The 17,478-nt window shown below is 43.4% G+C and overlaps 1 protein-coding gene across 13 annotated transcripts in view; it reads right to left on the bottom strand.

Annotated features, from left to right (window-relative positions):
- Positions 1–6,738: 6,738 nt before the first annotated feature.
- SYBU (syntabulin) overlaps positions 6,739–17,478 on the bottom strand; it is a 112,687-nt gene continuing 101,947 nt past the window's right edge. For all 13 annotated transcript variants that reach the window (XM_067711469.1, XM_067711468.1, XM_067711466.1 and 10 more), the window contains 3 exons: positions 11,371–11,574; positions 10,222–10,371; positions 6,739–8,556 (listed from right to left, as the gene is read on the bottom strand). In XM_067711469.1, coding sequence (XP_067567570.1) covers positions 7,473–8,556; positions 10,222–10,371; positions 11,371–11,574 — 1,438 coding nt within the window. In that variant the 3' untranslated portion in view covers positions 6,739–7,472. The remainder of the gene's footprint in view (positions 8,557–10,221; positions 10,372–11,370; positions 11,575–17,478) is intronic.

Raw genomic sequence — 17,478 nt, 5'->3', positions numbered from 1 at the left:
CTACCCTTGCATAACTGCTGTTGCAACTGCTAATCCACAATCAGGAGTGTTACAGAGAAACTCACTAGAAGTCTTTGACCACCCAAGACAATCTCAGCCTTTCCCTTCAGGGAACTTCCATGGCTATTTTTGCAGGGACCTTGCCTATATACTGCTCTGATCCATCAATTTTGAGAGCTTCTCAGAGTTCTCCAGCTGCTGCAGAGATGGGGCAGTATTAAACAAATCGCCTGTGATTGCAAATCTTTTGAATGGTGGTGGTGGTTTTAAGGGTTAACTGAGACTGAGTGTTCATTATAGTGCCTGGCAACATATATAAGTGCTCAACAACGGTAGTTGTGAGCCCCTGCACACACTTCCTTATGAGCCCCTGCACGCACTTTCTCATGGGATCCTGTGCACACCTCCCACCTCTCACCACACACTGATGTTGCAGCCCCTTCCCTGAGGAGAGTGGGAGAAGTTGACTGATCTTACAAAATTAATTTTTACACACCTTTAAGTTGAACTGCAAGTTTAATAAGAAAGAGAATCAACATTGACTGTGGCTCGGCACCATCAGAGAATTTTAACTATCAGTGACTCCTCACATCCATTGAGGTGGACATTATCCCCACCTGACATGTAAGGAAACCAAAGCTTAGAAGGACGATTGTGTGCCAGCTTAATGGAAAGGAAAATAGCAAGCTTTGAGAGCAGCTATATTAGTGTTTAATCAGCATTCTAAATGGACTATGAAGGCCTATCTTCACTTGATGAAACTACGAGCTGCCAAAGAGTGAGCTTTTAGTCATTCCTCTCTGGTTCTTAAAGAGCTCAGTGATGTTACAAATGATAGTAGATAATGTGTTTCTAAGAATTTATTTAATAAACATGAAAGAAATTAGCTTGGCTTTTATTTTCATATAAATAACAACTGTGGTTGAATGTCAATGCCATATAATTATGTATTTCCAGGTTACTTGGGTCAGATGTTATAATCAAGGCAAAATGAAGTGTGGTTTATATTCACACATTTGCATAGGCCAATTAGCTCACTTGATTGGGTCACATTTCAAATGAGGCCAAGGTCACAGGTTTCATACATGTGCAGACCAGTACTACACCCAGAGACCTTCCTGCTACAAATTGTGTCCCTGACCTTGTCCGGGTATCTTCCTAACACGTGTCTTCAGAATCTGGTTCAGAGAGTGATTGGCACAAAAAAAATCATCCCCGTGAACGGGAACTCAAAGGACATAGTCTGAGTTGGTGGTGTGTTGAGAGAAATTGCTATGGTTTCTTATTCTTGGGTCAATTTTGGCTCATTATAAGATATTAATATCTTCTTGTAATTGGTTTCATTTGTTAAAATATTCAGACCTTAATTTGAATCCTTAATTTATACAGCAATGCAGTTTCCAAACCTGTTGACTATTCCTGGGTAAAATGAGTGGTTACCTATTTTATGGAGAAAAGTGACATCATCATTAGATATACTGGCCCTTGAAATAAATGAAAAAAAAATTTTTTACTCGGTATTTTATTGTAGTGGTCAATAAAGTAAGCTGTGCATAAGAACAGAGATATGAAGTGTGCCCTATTTAAGTTTAAAGCACACAAGTGATTTTGATTCCTTTTTGAAGCTCTGCAGTGCATCCAGGCCTCTTTAGTTGCCTGTCTTGATTCGAAGGAGCCCTTGTGGAGTAACGTGGTACCTGGGTGATCATCTTTAAAACTTTTTTCCATGCACTGCTTTCAGTGTGAAAATTATTAAGACTGCTTTCAAGTTTTTCATTTTCTCCATACAAGCCAGAAATAATGCGCTGGTTCAGAAGAATTAAAGGTCAGTTTAAAATGCCAGCACCTATTGTTTACTGTAGAAAGTGAGGCTGGCAAACCGTTTCAAACCCTGTGAGCTATCTGATTGCAAGGAAGGAGAGAAAGGATCTTTCTTACTGCACCATCAAATTAGAGAAATATTGCAGTTGTTAATAGTTTTCATATTCCAGTCCATTAAAGCTACAGTCCAGCAAAAATTTAATTTTTCAGTTATTCAAATAGCTTTGATCAGAAATGCTACTTTCAAGGAACAAGGGTGAAAATATCTCTGAAGGTGGGCCAGATAAGATTACCATGGGAGGAACTCTAGGGCCATGAGGAGGAAAGCTCTGACGCCTGCCTTTAACAGCATTCACTAGAAAGCCTGGACTGTGGGTTTTACATCATCATTTCACATCCATAATCCCAGATGCTTCCATTGCCTCTGGAGATGGAGTGACTCTCTTCCCACTCAAATCAACAGAGCAGAGGCAAACAAAGTTTTGTGAGAAAAGGTTAGAAAACATCTCTATTAAGCATTAATTTGTTTAGGACAGTAGGAGATCGAGTCCTTCACCATTATCCAGAGTACTTACTCTTCCAATGAACTGAGAGTTACCACATAGGAGATCTTACTTGAAGTGGCAATTTTCAAAGAACCTGGTATATAGTGAACTGGTTTTTAAACTGTTCGCAGAGGTGACACTGGAACCACTGCAGGAGATGAGAGGGAGGCAAATGGGAGGTCTCCAGGCCTGGTGCCCTGTTCCAAACACTGCACTTTTATGTGTTTTGTGTATTGGGTTTTTTTATGTTGAAAATTTATTTTTGAGAGAGACACACCTTTTACAAAACTTAAATGCTGCTGAAATATTCCGGTCTTCTAACACAAACTTTTGAGTAGCATTTAAACCTTTTTTAATTTTAAAATTCTTTGGAATCATTGTTATAACCATTAGTTACCACAATCATCGTGATTGAGGGAGAATCAGTAGTCACAGCAGAGAATGTCTTCCAGTGGTTTGAAAATAATTACCTGATATAAACATGTTGTTTATATTCTATTTGGACCTTCCAATTGTTTTTTTTCTCCCAGGACCATTGGGAGTTTGTTGACATTCTTTCAAGATTTGATTTCCGTAAACTGCTATTTTTAATTGCCTAGGTTACTGCTTCATTGTACACATTTTGCCTGGTAAGACTGGGAATAAGTGAATTTTGTAAAAGTGCTCACTGAGCCAAAATGGAAGTCGGAACCTACCCCCAAACTTTCAAAATCCTCAAGAGAAAAACATATTGGACCCAGCCACTACTTAGGCAGGGCCTATGACAAATGCAAATCACAGACTTCCTTTTTCTCCTGCCACAAATGTCAGAAACACTTGGCATCTGAGTGTATTGCATTTTTTTCCCCTTTCTGAACAGCTCAACTTGGAAAGGTCAGCATATCCCTTTGGGAAGAATCTTTTCTCATAAATTGGAATGTTTGCACACATAACTGTAGGAAATGTTTAACATTTGCTTTGATGGGACAGCAATTTATTCAATAGAGTAGAATTGTTCTTCTTTTTCCATCTTCCTGCCTGTTTGTACATCACAGGCACCCAAATTACGGAAAGCAACTTTGAGGCAGTTCTTTCTATGAGATCAGATCCTCCTGTCCACAAAACCAGCCAACGCCTTGGGCTTCCGAAATGCAAGCTATGACCCATCTTTTATTTACTCTGAGGGACTCATTTGTGACAGACTTTGTTCTGAGTAAAAGCAGTAATTTTCCACAATACATATCGAAACCCTGGGAAAGAAGGAGGAGGAAAAGGTGGGGGAAGGAGGCAGGGAGAAAAAGAAAAACAGAATAGCCACTGCCAGGGTCTCCTGTTTTACCTTCACACAGATTTGTTTCCATGTGTATAACAAGTTACACTACACTGTGTCCACTGTTGCAAATGAGTTAACTTTCTTTGAATCTTCTGGTTTGAGTAAAAGAAAAGATACAGGTCATTAAGACAACAAAGCAAGTTGCTGTTTGGGATCAGCTGCCTCCAGTGTGGTAATCAACATAATCATTTGCAGCTCACAGAGAATTCTTCTTCACCAGCACCCATCTTGCCATCCATCTTGAACTGATGAACAGTTCTGAGTTTATGTGGTTCTATTTGTTTCTGTAGCAACAAACGGATACCAAAAACACGCTTGTAATTTTTCTTAAAAATGCTTAATTTAGCAATGATGAAAAGTAAACACGAGGAGGGAGTGTAAGGAAGATAGCAGTATCTAGGTGTTGGTCTGGGCTAGACTACAGGAAGGAACCTATGTCAGCATGGCTCATTAGTTTGGGAAGCTTCCGATTATTCACTTCCAGAAACAGCTTCCCTTCCATTTCAGCCAAGTCCCTCTGCTGCTGAGCGTGTGCTGTGTAAGAGCCCATATGTGTGCCTGAGGCACGTGTGTATCCCACGGAAGAAACAGCCTATCTGAGACAGCCCACCTTGCTCCACAACTCCATCCTGTCCCTTTGTGTCTTCTCAAGGACTTCCCTCCTTCAATTAATTCTTTCTCTCCTAGATCATCAGTTTCTTTCTCTTCATTGGCTCAATCACAAAAACCTACAAATATTATCTCCTCTCAATATTGAAAAATAAAACAGATCCTTGCAACGCATATCCCCTTGTAACTGCTACCCACTGCCCTACTCCCCATTCACGGTAAAACTTCAAAAAAAATTAGCTGCACACATTGATTTCCGCTTTCTCTCTTCCATTCACTCTCCAACCCACTCCAGTCTGGCGTCCATCCCCATTTTTGCAAAGAAAATGATCTTGACAGTCACTAAGACTTTGTTGTCAAAGCCAGTGGACATCTATCTGTTCTCATGTTACTCAGCTTCCTAATAGGATTTCAACACAGTTGACCATTCTCCGCTCTTGGTTTTCAGAATATTGCAGTTATCTAGTTTTCCTCCTGCCTTTGGGCTGCCTCTCTCAGGCTGTTTTGTTGGTTCTACATCCTCCACCTCTATCTAGATGTAGAAGTGCCCTTGGACTCAGTCCCTGGCCTTCTTTTCCTCTTTACACTCTCCCTGGATGATTTCATCCATCCCATGGTTTTAAACAGTATGTAAATGCTGAAGAACCCCTGTTTTATAACCCTAGCCCTGATGACTCCTGTGATTTTCACATTCATACATGCAGTTACTCACTTGACATTTCCACATATTTAACAGACTTCTCAAATTTATTGTCCCAAACTAGCTTCTGTTGAACTTTTCCATTCTCAGTAAATGACACCACTATTGACCTAGATGCTCAAGTCAAAAACCTGAGTGATCCTAAATTTCTCTCTTCCTTAAACCCTACCCCATCTCCTCCCCACATCCCATCTATCAGCAAATTGCACCAGTACTATTTTCAAGATCTATCTTTAATTATTCAACTTAATCTCTATATCCACTTCTACCTCCAAATTGTCTTCACTCATCTGGACTATTACAGTGGTCTTCCTGCTGCCACTCCTGCCTCCGTACAATACATCCTGCCCATAGCAGCCACAGAGTCAAAAAAAGAAAAAAAAAGAAAGAAAGGAAGAAATCCAGATTGTATCATTGTCCTGTATAAAGTCTGTTAATATTTCTCATTGCAGTGGGAATAAATTCACACCAACCCTACCATGGTTTACATGGCCCCATATGAACTAGCTTCTCTTCCACTTCTCCAGCCACCCCCGTGCCCCTCACTCTGCTCTAGCTACGCTGGTCTCCTTGATGCCCCTCTAACATGTCAAGCCCTTTTCTGCCTCAGGGCCTTTGCCTCTGTTCTTTTTGCAAAATTTTACTCCCCCATATCTTCCCACAGCTGGCTCTTTATCATCCATTAGCACTAATGGTATTTCTTCGGACAGGTGTTCCTGGCCTTTGTCCCCATCAGTCTTGGTCAAAGCATCTGATTCCCTTGGAAGCACTTACACTATCCAGAATTAATTTGTTCATTTGTTGGCATGTTCTGTGTCTTTCACAGACAGAATGTGAGTTCCCTGAAGGCAGAAGCCTTGTCTGTCTCCTTCGCTATCGACGACAGGCCTAGCGAAGTGCCTAACGTGTGAGCACCCAGTAAGTATTTGTTGGATGAATTCATTCAACAGCTATTTTTAGAACCCCTACAATATGCCACCTACTGTTCTAAGTGCTTGACATTTTTCTGTGAACGAAACAGAACACAGATCTCTGCCCTCAGAGACCTAGTATTTTAGTGGGGGAGATGGGCAATAAGCAAGACATAGTAAGTGACAATACAGTACGTTTAAAGGTGATATGTGCTGTGGAAGAGGAGTTTCTGGGTGAAAACTTAGGATATTCCCCAGTCTCTTCCATTTGTGTGTAAAGTGGAAAAGTCATTTGCTTTGCAGACCCTTGAAATCTTGGCTTCTAGAGATGAAAGATGAGATCCTGAGCAATCTACCTCTTTAAGGCTCAGCGCCCTTATCTGTAGAGTAATACCCATATCACAAGATCGGTGTGAGGAATAAAGTAATCCAGATTTAATACTGTCTCATCCCTTCCCAGCCACCCACTCTCACCCTATTATTCCAAGGGGAGGACACATACGGTGCAGCATTTTCTCCCTCTCTGAACCCCCAGCATGCTTTAAAACAAAATCAGCCCAACTTTCCTGAAAATACCCAGTATATCCTTACTGAATAAATATGTGGACTAACAAGTGTATGGATAATTTCAGAGCAAACAAACAATCAAAGCTACTTGTCTTCAAAAACAATGCTTTTTAAAAGACAGAGTAGGAAGTCCTCACCTTTCTTTAATAATTATTTTCCCTCTTTATCATTTAATTCCATTTTTACAGATCCCTACTGTTAAAGATGGAAGGATCTGCTATCCATTTAGTCTTTCTTACCATATGTAAAAGTAAAATCCCAGAGATAAATATCTTATAGGAGGATAGAACATTTATTTAAATGGAAACACTAATCTTTATTTTCATCATGCTGAAGTGTGTGGTTACAAACGATTTTCAGTAAAACACTATATATAATAAGCAAAAAATAAGTTAATACAATGTAAACCTTACATATAGTTTCATCAATTGACAGGTTTGAGAACAGACAAGCCATTTAAGACTTTGGAGCTACGTCTAGTAGAAAACTGCAAACACTCAAACCTTATCAACCCCAAGTAAGACACTAAAGAGCTATCAAGACTTCTTCAAACCAGTTACACAAATACATTTTTCTTTTTGGTTACAATCCCCTGCTATGCACAAGACCACTGGAATGCTGTAACAATTACACATTTTTAAAATAACGGCAAAAAGCAAAGCAAGGAGATAACATGCCAGCCTTATAGAAGCTGTCTTGAAAGTGCAAACTTTGCATTTTCTCTACCTGCACCACTAGGATAAGTACGGGTACCTCAGACGACACGGCAAGATCGTGAGCATGCTTTCTATATCACACTGGTGGGACATGTACTGGAACCAGTTCTCCATGCCTTCGAAGATACCTCCCGTTTTAAACAGTGAACAGGCTTCAACTAAATATAGTGCAAATCAAATACCGAGGAGCAAAAACGACAGAACAGAGACCGCCACAGGTCGACCCGCTGCTTCTCCACCTAGCATCAGGCCACACGGGACAGACTGGCACACGGAAGTGACATCTTCTGTCTAGGGTTTGATATGACAGGTGGTGCGGCGGAGCGAGTGCAGGGCCACCATGCAGCAGCCCCGCAGCAACGCCCCGATGTTGTAGATGGGATCCGTTCCCCCCCTCTGAGTACTGAACGCCCACAGCACGGTGGGGACCACGGGGGCCGCCACGGCCAGGAGATCCACCAGGAAACTGCTGCTCCAGTACCGCCCCACGACGCCCCCGCCGCACAGCGGGACCAGGCTGTTCAGCCTTTCCTCCGCGGAGCCTGCAAAATCCAGCTCTCTCATGAGGCGGTTCCCACGTGCCTCCGGACCCACCTCAGCGGTCGGGGTCTCCACGGGAGACAAAAGGATGGCGGAGTTTGGATTTCTTGGAGTTAAATCGACCATGATGGCAGAGATGGACTCCAGGAAGCTTTCCATCGAGTCGGCCCTGGACTCATCCTCAGGGGACGTGGAGCTGGAGGGACAGGGGTCCTGGAGCTTGAGCACATGCCGGATGAGCTCAGAGACGGCAGGGCTGTAGGGCACCACGTCGGTCTGCACGGCCTGCTCTGCCACCGCGCTGCCCTCTTCCTGACCCTCCAACTCGAGGACCTTTGCCCCAGGGCTGGCACGAAGCAGCTCCAGGTCGCCGGCCTCCACGGTGGTGGCTGTCACCAGCTCATCGAACACATCTGTGCCGTGGCCTGCGCTGTGTTCCCCCAGCAGCTCGCTGTTGGCCCCTGGCTCCTCCGGGGTCAGCGCCTCGGCCGTCGGGCCAGAAGCCGTGCTGGGGGCTAAGCCCTTCTCCAGGGAATCACACGGAAAGTCGAGACACAGCTCGTCCCTCAGAGAGCCACTGTGCGCCATCTCCATGCTCTGAAGTAGAGACTCCAGCTTCTTGTTTTGAATGTTTATGTCCACAAAATATTTCTGAATGCCTTTGTCCTTATCGGCCAAGCTGCTCCTCATTGTTTCGATGACCTGTTTGAGCTGTTGGATCTCCTTCCTGGCTTCCTTGAGGGCCAGCTGGGCCTCCACCCGGTGGCACTCTTCCTCAATCCAGTCCTCCCGCATTCGGGCCAGCTGGGACTTCAGCTCCACGATCTCACTCTCCCTAGAGCCAGAGGAGACAAGCCCTGCTCAGAAAAAGGCCAACTGTGAAGCAGGCAGCAAGCAATTCTGGCGCCCAGCCCAGCCCATGCTCTCCCACTGGAAACATACAGGTTAAATCAGTTTTGAAATTTTATTAGCCCTGAACTGCCCCCTTAACTGTAAAACAGCTAAAATAATAACAGTAACTAGAATCAGAATAAAAAATGCTATTATTGTTTGTTTGTTTTTTTCTTTTTGAGTGCCCACCATATGTCTGATATTTCACTAAGTACTTTTCAGGCATTATCCTCTATTCGATACAGACAGACCTCATTTTACTGCACTTTGCTTTATCGTGCTTCGCAGATAGTGTCTTTTTTTTTTTTTTTTTTACAAATTGAAGGCTTGTGGCAACCCTGCTTTGTCAGACGCTGGTTAGCATTTTTTAGCAATTAAGGTATTTTAAAATTAAGGTTTGTGCACTGTTTTTACATATAATGCTACTGCACCCTTAGTAGACTCTAGTGTAGTGAAATAACTTTTATATGTGATGAGAAGTGAAAAAATGCATATGACTCACTTTATTGCAATATTTGCTTTACTGCAGTGGTCTGGAACTGAACCTGCAACATCTCTGAGGTAGTCCTTTACTTAATATTGGAAATTGTTTTATTGGAACACATTAGTGTCTCTTAGCTTGCTTTTATCTCCATAGTCTACTCTTTCCTATGTCCACAAAACAACTTGTGGAAGGAAAGTCCGTATCACTTTTAATTACCTATCAAAGGCAGACTGATAAGCTTTAGCAGTGCAAAACAGTTCTGATCATATACCAATGATAATTTCTTAAAAATTTATTTAAATCATAAAAAGCTACATGTTGCAAGGACTTTGTGAAATGTTGATCATTCTGTCTCCTCTCAGGCAGGATGACACTGGATCCATCCTACACTGAAGGGAATCTATTTTTTTTTTAGATCCTTCACAGGACCCTATTTCCAGATATTTGTCAAAAAATTCTTCCTTACATATAATTTCTTCATAGTCCGTGTAAATATATGTCCTCATATTCTCAGTGTTTATGAAGACCAGGTAGTCAGGATCCTGACATATTTGAAGAGATGCTGTAAGTACTGCTTCTTTAAGTTTAGGCTTGACTCTTCTCCAGTTTCACTGCCTTACCATACCTCCCTCCCATGATTATTCAAACCCTCCCATAGATTCCTCAAATCATAAACCAAAGACTTCCAGGGCTTCCCTGGTGACGCAGTGGTTGAGAGTCCGCCTGCCGATGCAGGGGACACGGGTTCGTGCCCTGGTCCGGGAAGATCCCACATGCCGCGGAGCGGCTGGGCCCGGGAGCCATGGCCGCTGAGCCTGCGCGTCCGGAGCCTGTGCTCCGCAACGGAAGAGGCCACAACAGTGAGAGGCCCGCGTACCGCAAAAAAAAAAAAAAAAAAAAAGCTGGACACACCCAGAAAAAGCAGAGGATCCCTTCCAACCCAGGAGGGTTCCCTGGACCCCTGAAACAGCAGGATTATAAAATAGCTCTTTTGAGAGACTGATTTAAGAAATGTGACAAAAATTAAATGAAGTCATTTGTCTTCTTTTCTTGTGTCGGTTCATATTTCATTTTATGGAAAAAGAAAATGTCCTAAACCACAGCGTGCAAGGAACGTGGATTCACCTCTCATGCAGTCGGCGCTCAGACTCCTTGAGCCTGGTCTTCAGGTGTCTCACTGTAACCTCTTTCTGCTGCAGAGGAGTCAAGTACTGCTCTGGATTTGGGGGTTTGACACCATGATTTTCACCACAGGACATGTACCTTCCAGATCGTCTGAAACAATCGAAGTAGCGACATGTTACTTTTTCTATAAAAACAAAAGTTAAGGCACAGCTAACAGGTTGAGAAGAAATGGCAGCCGTTTGCTGGGACCTTAAACCCCAGCGGCATGTGACCTCACTTCAGAAGGGGGACAATAATCCACCTGTCAATCTTAGGACTGTTCAAACTGGGAAGATTGGGGGCGGGGTGTTTGTGGAGGGGGCGGGGACGGGAGAGGGAGATTTTCTGTGGCCTAGGGATGATCTCATATAAAACAATGCACAATTGTCCACCGGCCTGCCTGGCAGTTCAGAGTAACAGGCTATTATGTTAAAGGACAGTGAGTAGGGGCAGGTGGGAGGGCAGGAGGGAGCGAGGTGACCTCGCTTCCACACAACGTGCCACTTGCCTAAAGGTCCCGATTGTTGTTAGTTGAATTCAGATTGTTCTGACATCAGTCCCTGGTGTGAGTGTGCTGACTTGGTGGAAACCTCGTTCTTCTGCAGGGAAAAAGGCTAGTCCAGTCTCACCAGATAGGTTTTGTAAGAGAGGCGCCCAGTGCTCTACAAAACTTCCCTTGCTGGAATCTTGGCCCCTCTTAGGCCTGGCCAAGAGTTCCTGCTCTATTCCCAGTGCTTGACACAGTACTGGGCACAACGTGGTGCTCAATAAACATCTGATGTTTGAATGAATGAGCAAACACACGAATGGCTCTTCTCTGTTCGGAGGGAAATGCATAGGACCCTCCTACTGCCGCTCTGCCATTTTTACTGCCTAGCCAGGAACTCCTGGGACTGCGGAACCTTATTAGAAATGAAACTGTGGCTCGTGTCCTTTCTGCAGCAGCCCTTGAAGGATTAGCTGAGTGTGGGAAAGGAAAGAGAAGTGTTGTATGACAGAATAAGGCAGGGCATCAAGAGTTGTATCATTTAAAAAAAATTTTTTTTTTAAGAGAAGCTTACCAAGTAGGACAAACTAAGAGTCATGAATTGGGAGACAGACGGCACTCACCTCATGATGGGGCTGCAGTCACTTCCCTTGTAGGAGCCGGAGTTGCTGCTACTGGGGGAAGAAGGCGCATAACTGGGATGGATGTTAACGGGACTCAGCTGATTCCTGCACAGCATGGACAGAAGGTCCTTCTCCCGTGGGGAGGGTGGGCTGTTGCCAGTCTTGTACGATGAAGCTCCATTGCTCCGCCCGTGGGGACCTCGACTGGGAGAGAAGCATGAAGAATGTTAGAATCCTTGGGGCTGTAGATACCCAAATGCGAACGCTTTGTTCCTTCTTAAAAGCTAGTCACCACTGAGGAAATCCAATCTATAGGGTTGAAAAGGGCAACATAATTATTAGAGCAGTTTGGCTTTATGAGTCGCCTTCTTCCCACCTGCCCGATATTTTCTCTCCTGTGTCACCAGCACAGGCAACCTCTCCCTCTTCTATTCTTTCAAATAGTTTCTGACCATAGATTAAACCCAGCTGCCTGCTAAGAACACAAACCATGTAAAATATTGATTTGGTTTCGTTTCGTTCCAGAGGCCATTTTGAAGATGTGGCTTTTGTTCCAGTATACCTGTTTCTGTGTAAAAATATTCAGGTTTGGCTCACGTTGGGTAAGAAAATTAGGGTGTTTCATTTGGAGGATGGGGGAGAAGGGGTTTGCCCGTAAAGAAGAAGGAAAAAACAGGATAAACATAACCCACATAAATGTATTGTCTATAATTTTAACCACCTATTTTTTTCTTTTTTTTCCCATCCCCAATGACATAGCACAACCTTTATCATTTAACTGCTTAAAATGTTAGCCCCCTTTTTTTCCCTGCCTCTTGTCTTGCCCCTCCAGCAAGGAGGCCGTCCCTGTGGTGAGAGTGGCTTTTCCAATATGGAATTTGAGTATCGCTGGCCTCCTCAAAGCCATTCAGTGATTCCCCGCAGCCTCCAGAATAAAGGCCAGACCCCTTAATACAGCTCACAAGGTCTGACCCCACCACCCCATCCAACGCATCCTCTGCTGTTCCTCCCCCTGCATTCCAGACGATGTACAGTTTCCTGATGGTCCACGCTCTCCATCATCTTTTTATTATTCTCTCTGCCTAGAATTGTTCTTCTGCTCCTACCCTGAGCCTCTGGGTACCTCCTACTTCGAGACTGATGGGAACCTACTCCAAGCAGCCTTCTCTGGACCCCTCACTCCCTCGGCCAGTGTAGGTACTGTTCACCGGCGCTTTCCAACACCCTGTGCAGGCTTCACCGTGGAAATTATCACAGTGCATCACCACAGCACGCCTGTCTGTCTTTTCCACTAGACTAGGGCATCCTGAGGGCAGAAGCACAGCCTGTGCTTTTACGTCCCCACTACCTCCTGGCACATGCTAGGTTCTTCCTAAATGACTGCTAAGGGAATAAACTGGGTTGAAGTCCTGGCACTGCCACTTACTAGGAACTTAGGCAAGTAAGCCACTTAATATTGGGGATATATGATAACTTTCACAAAGTTGATGGGCAAATAAATCAAAGAATGGATGTTGAGTACATTGGACAAGCTGTTAAGGGCAATTCAACTGCAGGGTACTGTTTCTGGATAAACTGTTTGAACCTCCCTGTTAATCTAGTTCCATTAAATTTGATACCCCGGAGTGTAAGGAAGCATCTAGAGAATGTTGAAATTACGAACAAGATACTTTTCATATAGCAGGACTTATTTTTGTCAATCCGTCTTTGCAATTTTGATTACAACTGTATCCAACGGACACATCTCACTGAGAAACATGAGTGAATGTGAGTATGAGTGTGTGTGTGGGTCTACTTGGCTCCAAAATCACAATTACTTACTTAAAATCGAATACAATTTGAACTAGCAGTCAACCCAGTAAATCACATATAAATGAAACATCACCAAATTCTAAACTTAAAAATCTTTCCTTTTGAAATCATCCACATGGACTCTGCCTCCTTTTTTGTGAGAAGAGGACATTTTATATGGAACAGATGGGCTGGTGGCTTTGTGACAAACCAACTTCAGCAGTTCTTTGGTGGGTGTGGGGCAGAAAAGAATATGTACTCTGGCTTGGATGTGCCTCTCTATGCTTCACTTCTGTTGGCCTGACTATTTCTTAATGTGGCTGTGAGAAAGATGGAGAGTCAACCATTACAAGTTAGGAGAAAGAGTAAGGAGCTATCCCTCATGTGGACCTGGGGAGTTCTATTCTGAGTTAACCTTTGCTGAGAACCTTCTGTGACCCAAGCCTTGTTGCAGGTGCTCTATGAACATTGTTTCACTTAATTTTGACCATCATGGCAATAAGGCTTATGGCAATAAGACTGGTACAATGATCATTTCCCTTTTATATTATGTGAAGTACAGGCAGTACTCAGTTATGTGAAATAACTGAAGCTCAGGGGGAAAAAAAACTGGTTCAAGAACTCACAGCTCAACTGGGATTTAAATCTAGGTCTCAACTCTACAGAAATGTCTCCAGCTTTATACAAGTGGAATATATTGTTTGGGTCTTGTAAACAGGTATATTAGGTACTGGCTAGGTATGTGGTTATTACCTGAAGAATTTACCACTGACTTCTTTAGTTTGATGCATGCACTAAGATGCACGATTAGTGACATACAAATTAAATGAGATGAGGATTTTGTAAGAACTCATCTGCTATACAGAAAAGAGCAAAAACTCTTCAGACTATCAAACATTACTAAGGTATAATTGAGTCTTGAAATATATTTCAGGAAATGAGTTATTAGGCTGTTTGTAATAGCTAACTTTAAAAAAAGAAACTACATGCTTTAAATTATCAGTTCTGTTCCTTACATTTAGTTTAGTTCAAATGCTAACATGTGGGTACAAACTCATTGTGGATGATAATAAAAAACATTTGCAATGGAGAAGACAGGATTCCATGTTTGTCAAGGCCGTGCACAGGCAAATCTGACGCTACCTTCCTAGCTCTCCCCAAATCCCTTGGTCTGATGGACAAAAAGAATGCAGCCCACAGAGAGGAGATAGAATTCTGGTACCCCGCCCCCTTCCTGCAAATCTTCCTGCAAAACTGGAAAGTGAGAGAAAGGGAGAAGTGAAGAAGGGATCCTCAGAAGGCTCCCAGGTGACTATTCTCCAGGCATTGCCCTTTCCTTCAGGTAACATCCTCACCCTCACCGTCACCGTCACCACCACCATCACCATCACCATGCTCACCAGCACTATTATGGGCTGAATGGTGTCCTCCCCAAATTCGCAGGTGGAAGCCCTAACCCCCAGTACCTAAGAATGTGACTGTATTTGGAAACGGGGCTTTAAAAAAGGTATTTGTGCTAAAATGAGGCCCTTAGGATGGGCTCTAATCCCAATTTGACTACTGCCCTTATATGAAGAGGAAATTTGGACACAGACAGGCACAGAGAAAAGACTAGGTGAGGAAACAGGGACAACACAGCCATCTACAAGCCAAGGAGCAAGGCCTCCACAGAAGCCAGTCCTGCTGACACCTTGATCTTGGACCTCTAGCTTCCAGATTGTGAGAAAGTACATTTCTGTTGTTTAACCCCCCCCAGTCTACGGTATTTTGTTATAACAGCCTGAGCAAACTAATACGATCATATTCACCACCATCAGCGGCAACAACGGCAGCATCTTGCCCATTAGTATTATTTTTATCACTATTGACTAAAACAAGCATGTAATGGCTCTTTTCCTGAGTTCTGGGCACCGTGTTAAGCATTCATATCTATCAGTTCTATTAATCAGTGAGGTAGGTGCCATTATTACCCCATTTTCCAGAACAGGAAACTGAGGCTCGGGGCCCTGGGTCTTGCACCTAATAAGCAATGGATGCTGAACTCAAGCCCAGGTCCATCTGACTCCAAATCCCGAGCTTTTTTTTTTCTTCTTCTTACTTCTCTCTGCCTCTGATTAAGATTAGAGTTTTAGCTTTGTTGTTGTTGTTTTTAAATTAATTTATTTTTGGCTGCATTGGGTCTTCGTTGCTGTGCACGGGCTTTCTCTAGTTGCGGCGAGCGGGGGCTACTCTTCGTAGTGCGCGGGTCTCTCATTGCGGTGGCTTCTCTTGTTGCAGAGCACGGGCTCTAGGTGTGCAGGTTTCAGTAGTTGTGGCATGCGGACTCTAGAGTGCAGGCTCAGTAGTTGTGGTGCACGGGCTTAGTTGCTCCGCGGCATGTGGGATCTTTCTGGACCAGGGCTCGAACCTGCGTCCCCTGCATTGGCAGGCGGATTTTAACCACTGCGCCACCAGGGAAGCCCTAAGGTTCTAGTTTAAGAAAGAGAACTCCTCAGAAATATCAGCAGAGTTGGCCTTCTCTAAGAAGAGATGGTTTATAAATCTTTTAAGTTTTGTTTTTAAAATTGCCTGTCAAAAACATTCCTTCCAACTACCTCTGTCCTTCATTTCCCCCACCCCTTCACCACATGTTCCTGCTAGCCTTCCTCCCAGGATCTAATTCTCCACAAAGAAAATTCATCTACTACAGGAGGAACCAGCCAATTAAAAGGATCATAAGTTATTTTAAAGTTTTGCATGGTACCCGGCCCATCTAGAGGAGCTATCCTCAATGCATGGTCCTGTAGAACACACAGATTACGTGAAACACCTGAGATGCTCCAGACCCGCTATCTACTGATGGTGCTCTGTGCCTGGGTCAGATAAAAAAGTGAACATAACGGACAGAACATTTGCCTATTTCAATTTCCTACTGAGCATATATCTATTATGCATATATTAGTCTGTTAAGCATACATCTGATTTGCAGATAACTATATTTAACAACTTTATGTTTAACACATCAATTTTTCATCACTGAGAGAATTCATGGATTCCAGACTAGAATATTTTCTCTAAGTCACTCAGTATAACTGACATTACCTTGGAATTTAACCACAAGCACAAATTCCTTTGAAATGCTTAACAAAATTGGCTTGCTCTTCAGGCCGTTTCTTTTTTCTTTTGCCTCTCTGTTCTTTGATGCCTTGTACCCATGGGTATGTGCTAATTTCTTGAATGGGTGAGATAAATGGCTTATTCTCAGAGCAAGCCACGTCTGATTTGTACAGAGAATGTTTATAGTTACATCCTGTGATCCCAGAGGCACTTTATTTCCAAAATAAATGGTATTTATCGATTTTGAAGAACAACTGTGCTTCTTCACTGTGGACTTCACGCTTTAGTTACAAGTTTGTTTGGCTTCAGCTTTAACAATAAAACTCTGCACTGGGGATCTCAGGTCCCTTTATAAGTATCAGCCATATCTTCTGCTCACCTAAGAGAAGTGGGAAACATTTGCTTGCTCAGTCCTGGAAATGCAAGCTTTTAGAAACTAAACAGCTTTTCTTCAGCTAGGAACCTTAAAAATCATGTGGCCCAATCTCCTTTTTACACATTTGGACACTGCGGCCCAGGACAGTCAAGTGACAGTCACCCCTGTGTCGTGTGGCTCACTCCATCGCTTTGTTCAGGTCCCTGCCCAGAGCTCACCTCATCACAGGGCCTCCAGGAACCAGCCTATCTAGAATATACCAAACATCCTATTACCCTCCATATCCTTTCCCTGTATTAAAAAATATATATATTATTTATATGCATTTATTATCCTTCTTTCTCTACTAGAATGAAAATAGTTTTTCGTAAGTTTTGTTTACTGCCATATCTCTAGAAACTGCCTCACAGTAGATGCTCAATAAATACGTATTGAATGAATAAATGAAGCCACTGACGGCAGCAGAGAATCCTGGGGCTGACTAGCTGTCCTGCCAAACGTGAACAGTGGCTCCCATTTCCCTCACAGACCTTCTCTCCCCCAGTCCAAACAGCACCAATGGCGAACACCTGCTGATGTTTCAAGCAATGACCTCACACTTTACCTGAATTAACTAAATTAACCCTAACAATAAACCCTACCAGGTGGGTATGACTGTAGCCCTATTTTCCAGGGGAGAAAACTGAGGCGTAGAGAAGTTGAGCAACTTGCTCAGGGCCACACAGCCTGTAGATGGTGGAGCTGGCATTCAAACCAAGGTAGCCTGGCTCCAGAGCCCTCACACTTAGCTATTCTGTTCTACTGCCTCTTTCGGTGGGTAGGGGGCACCCAGGCCTATGAACTCC

This window comes from Pseudorca crassidens, chromosome 17 (assembly GCF_039906515.1).
Source record: "Pseudorca crassidens isolate mPseCra1 chromosome 17, mPseCra1.hap1, whole genome shotgun sequence".
NCBI classification, from domain to species: domain Eukaryota; kingdom Metazoa; phylum Chordata; class Mammalia; order Artiodactyla; family Delphinidae; genus Pseudorca; species Pseudorca crassidens.
This window is presented reverse-complemented; position numbering and strand designations above follow the sequence as displayed.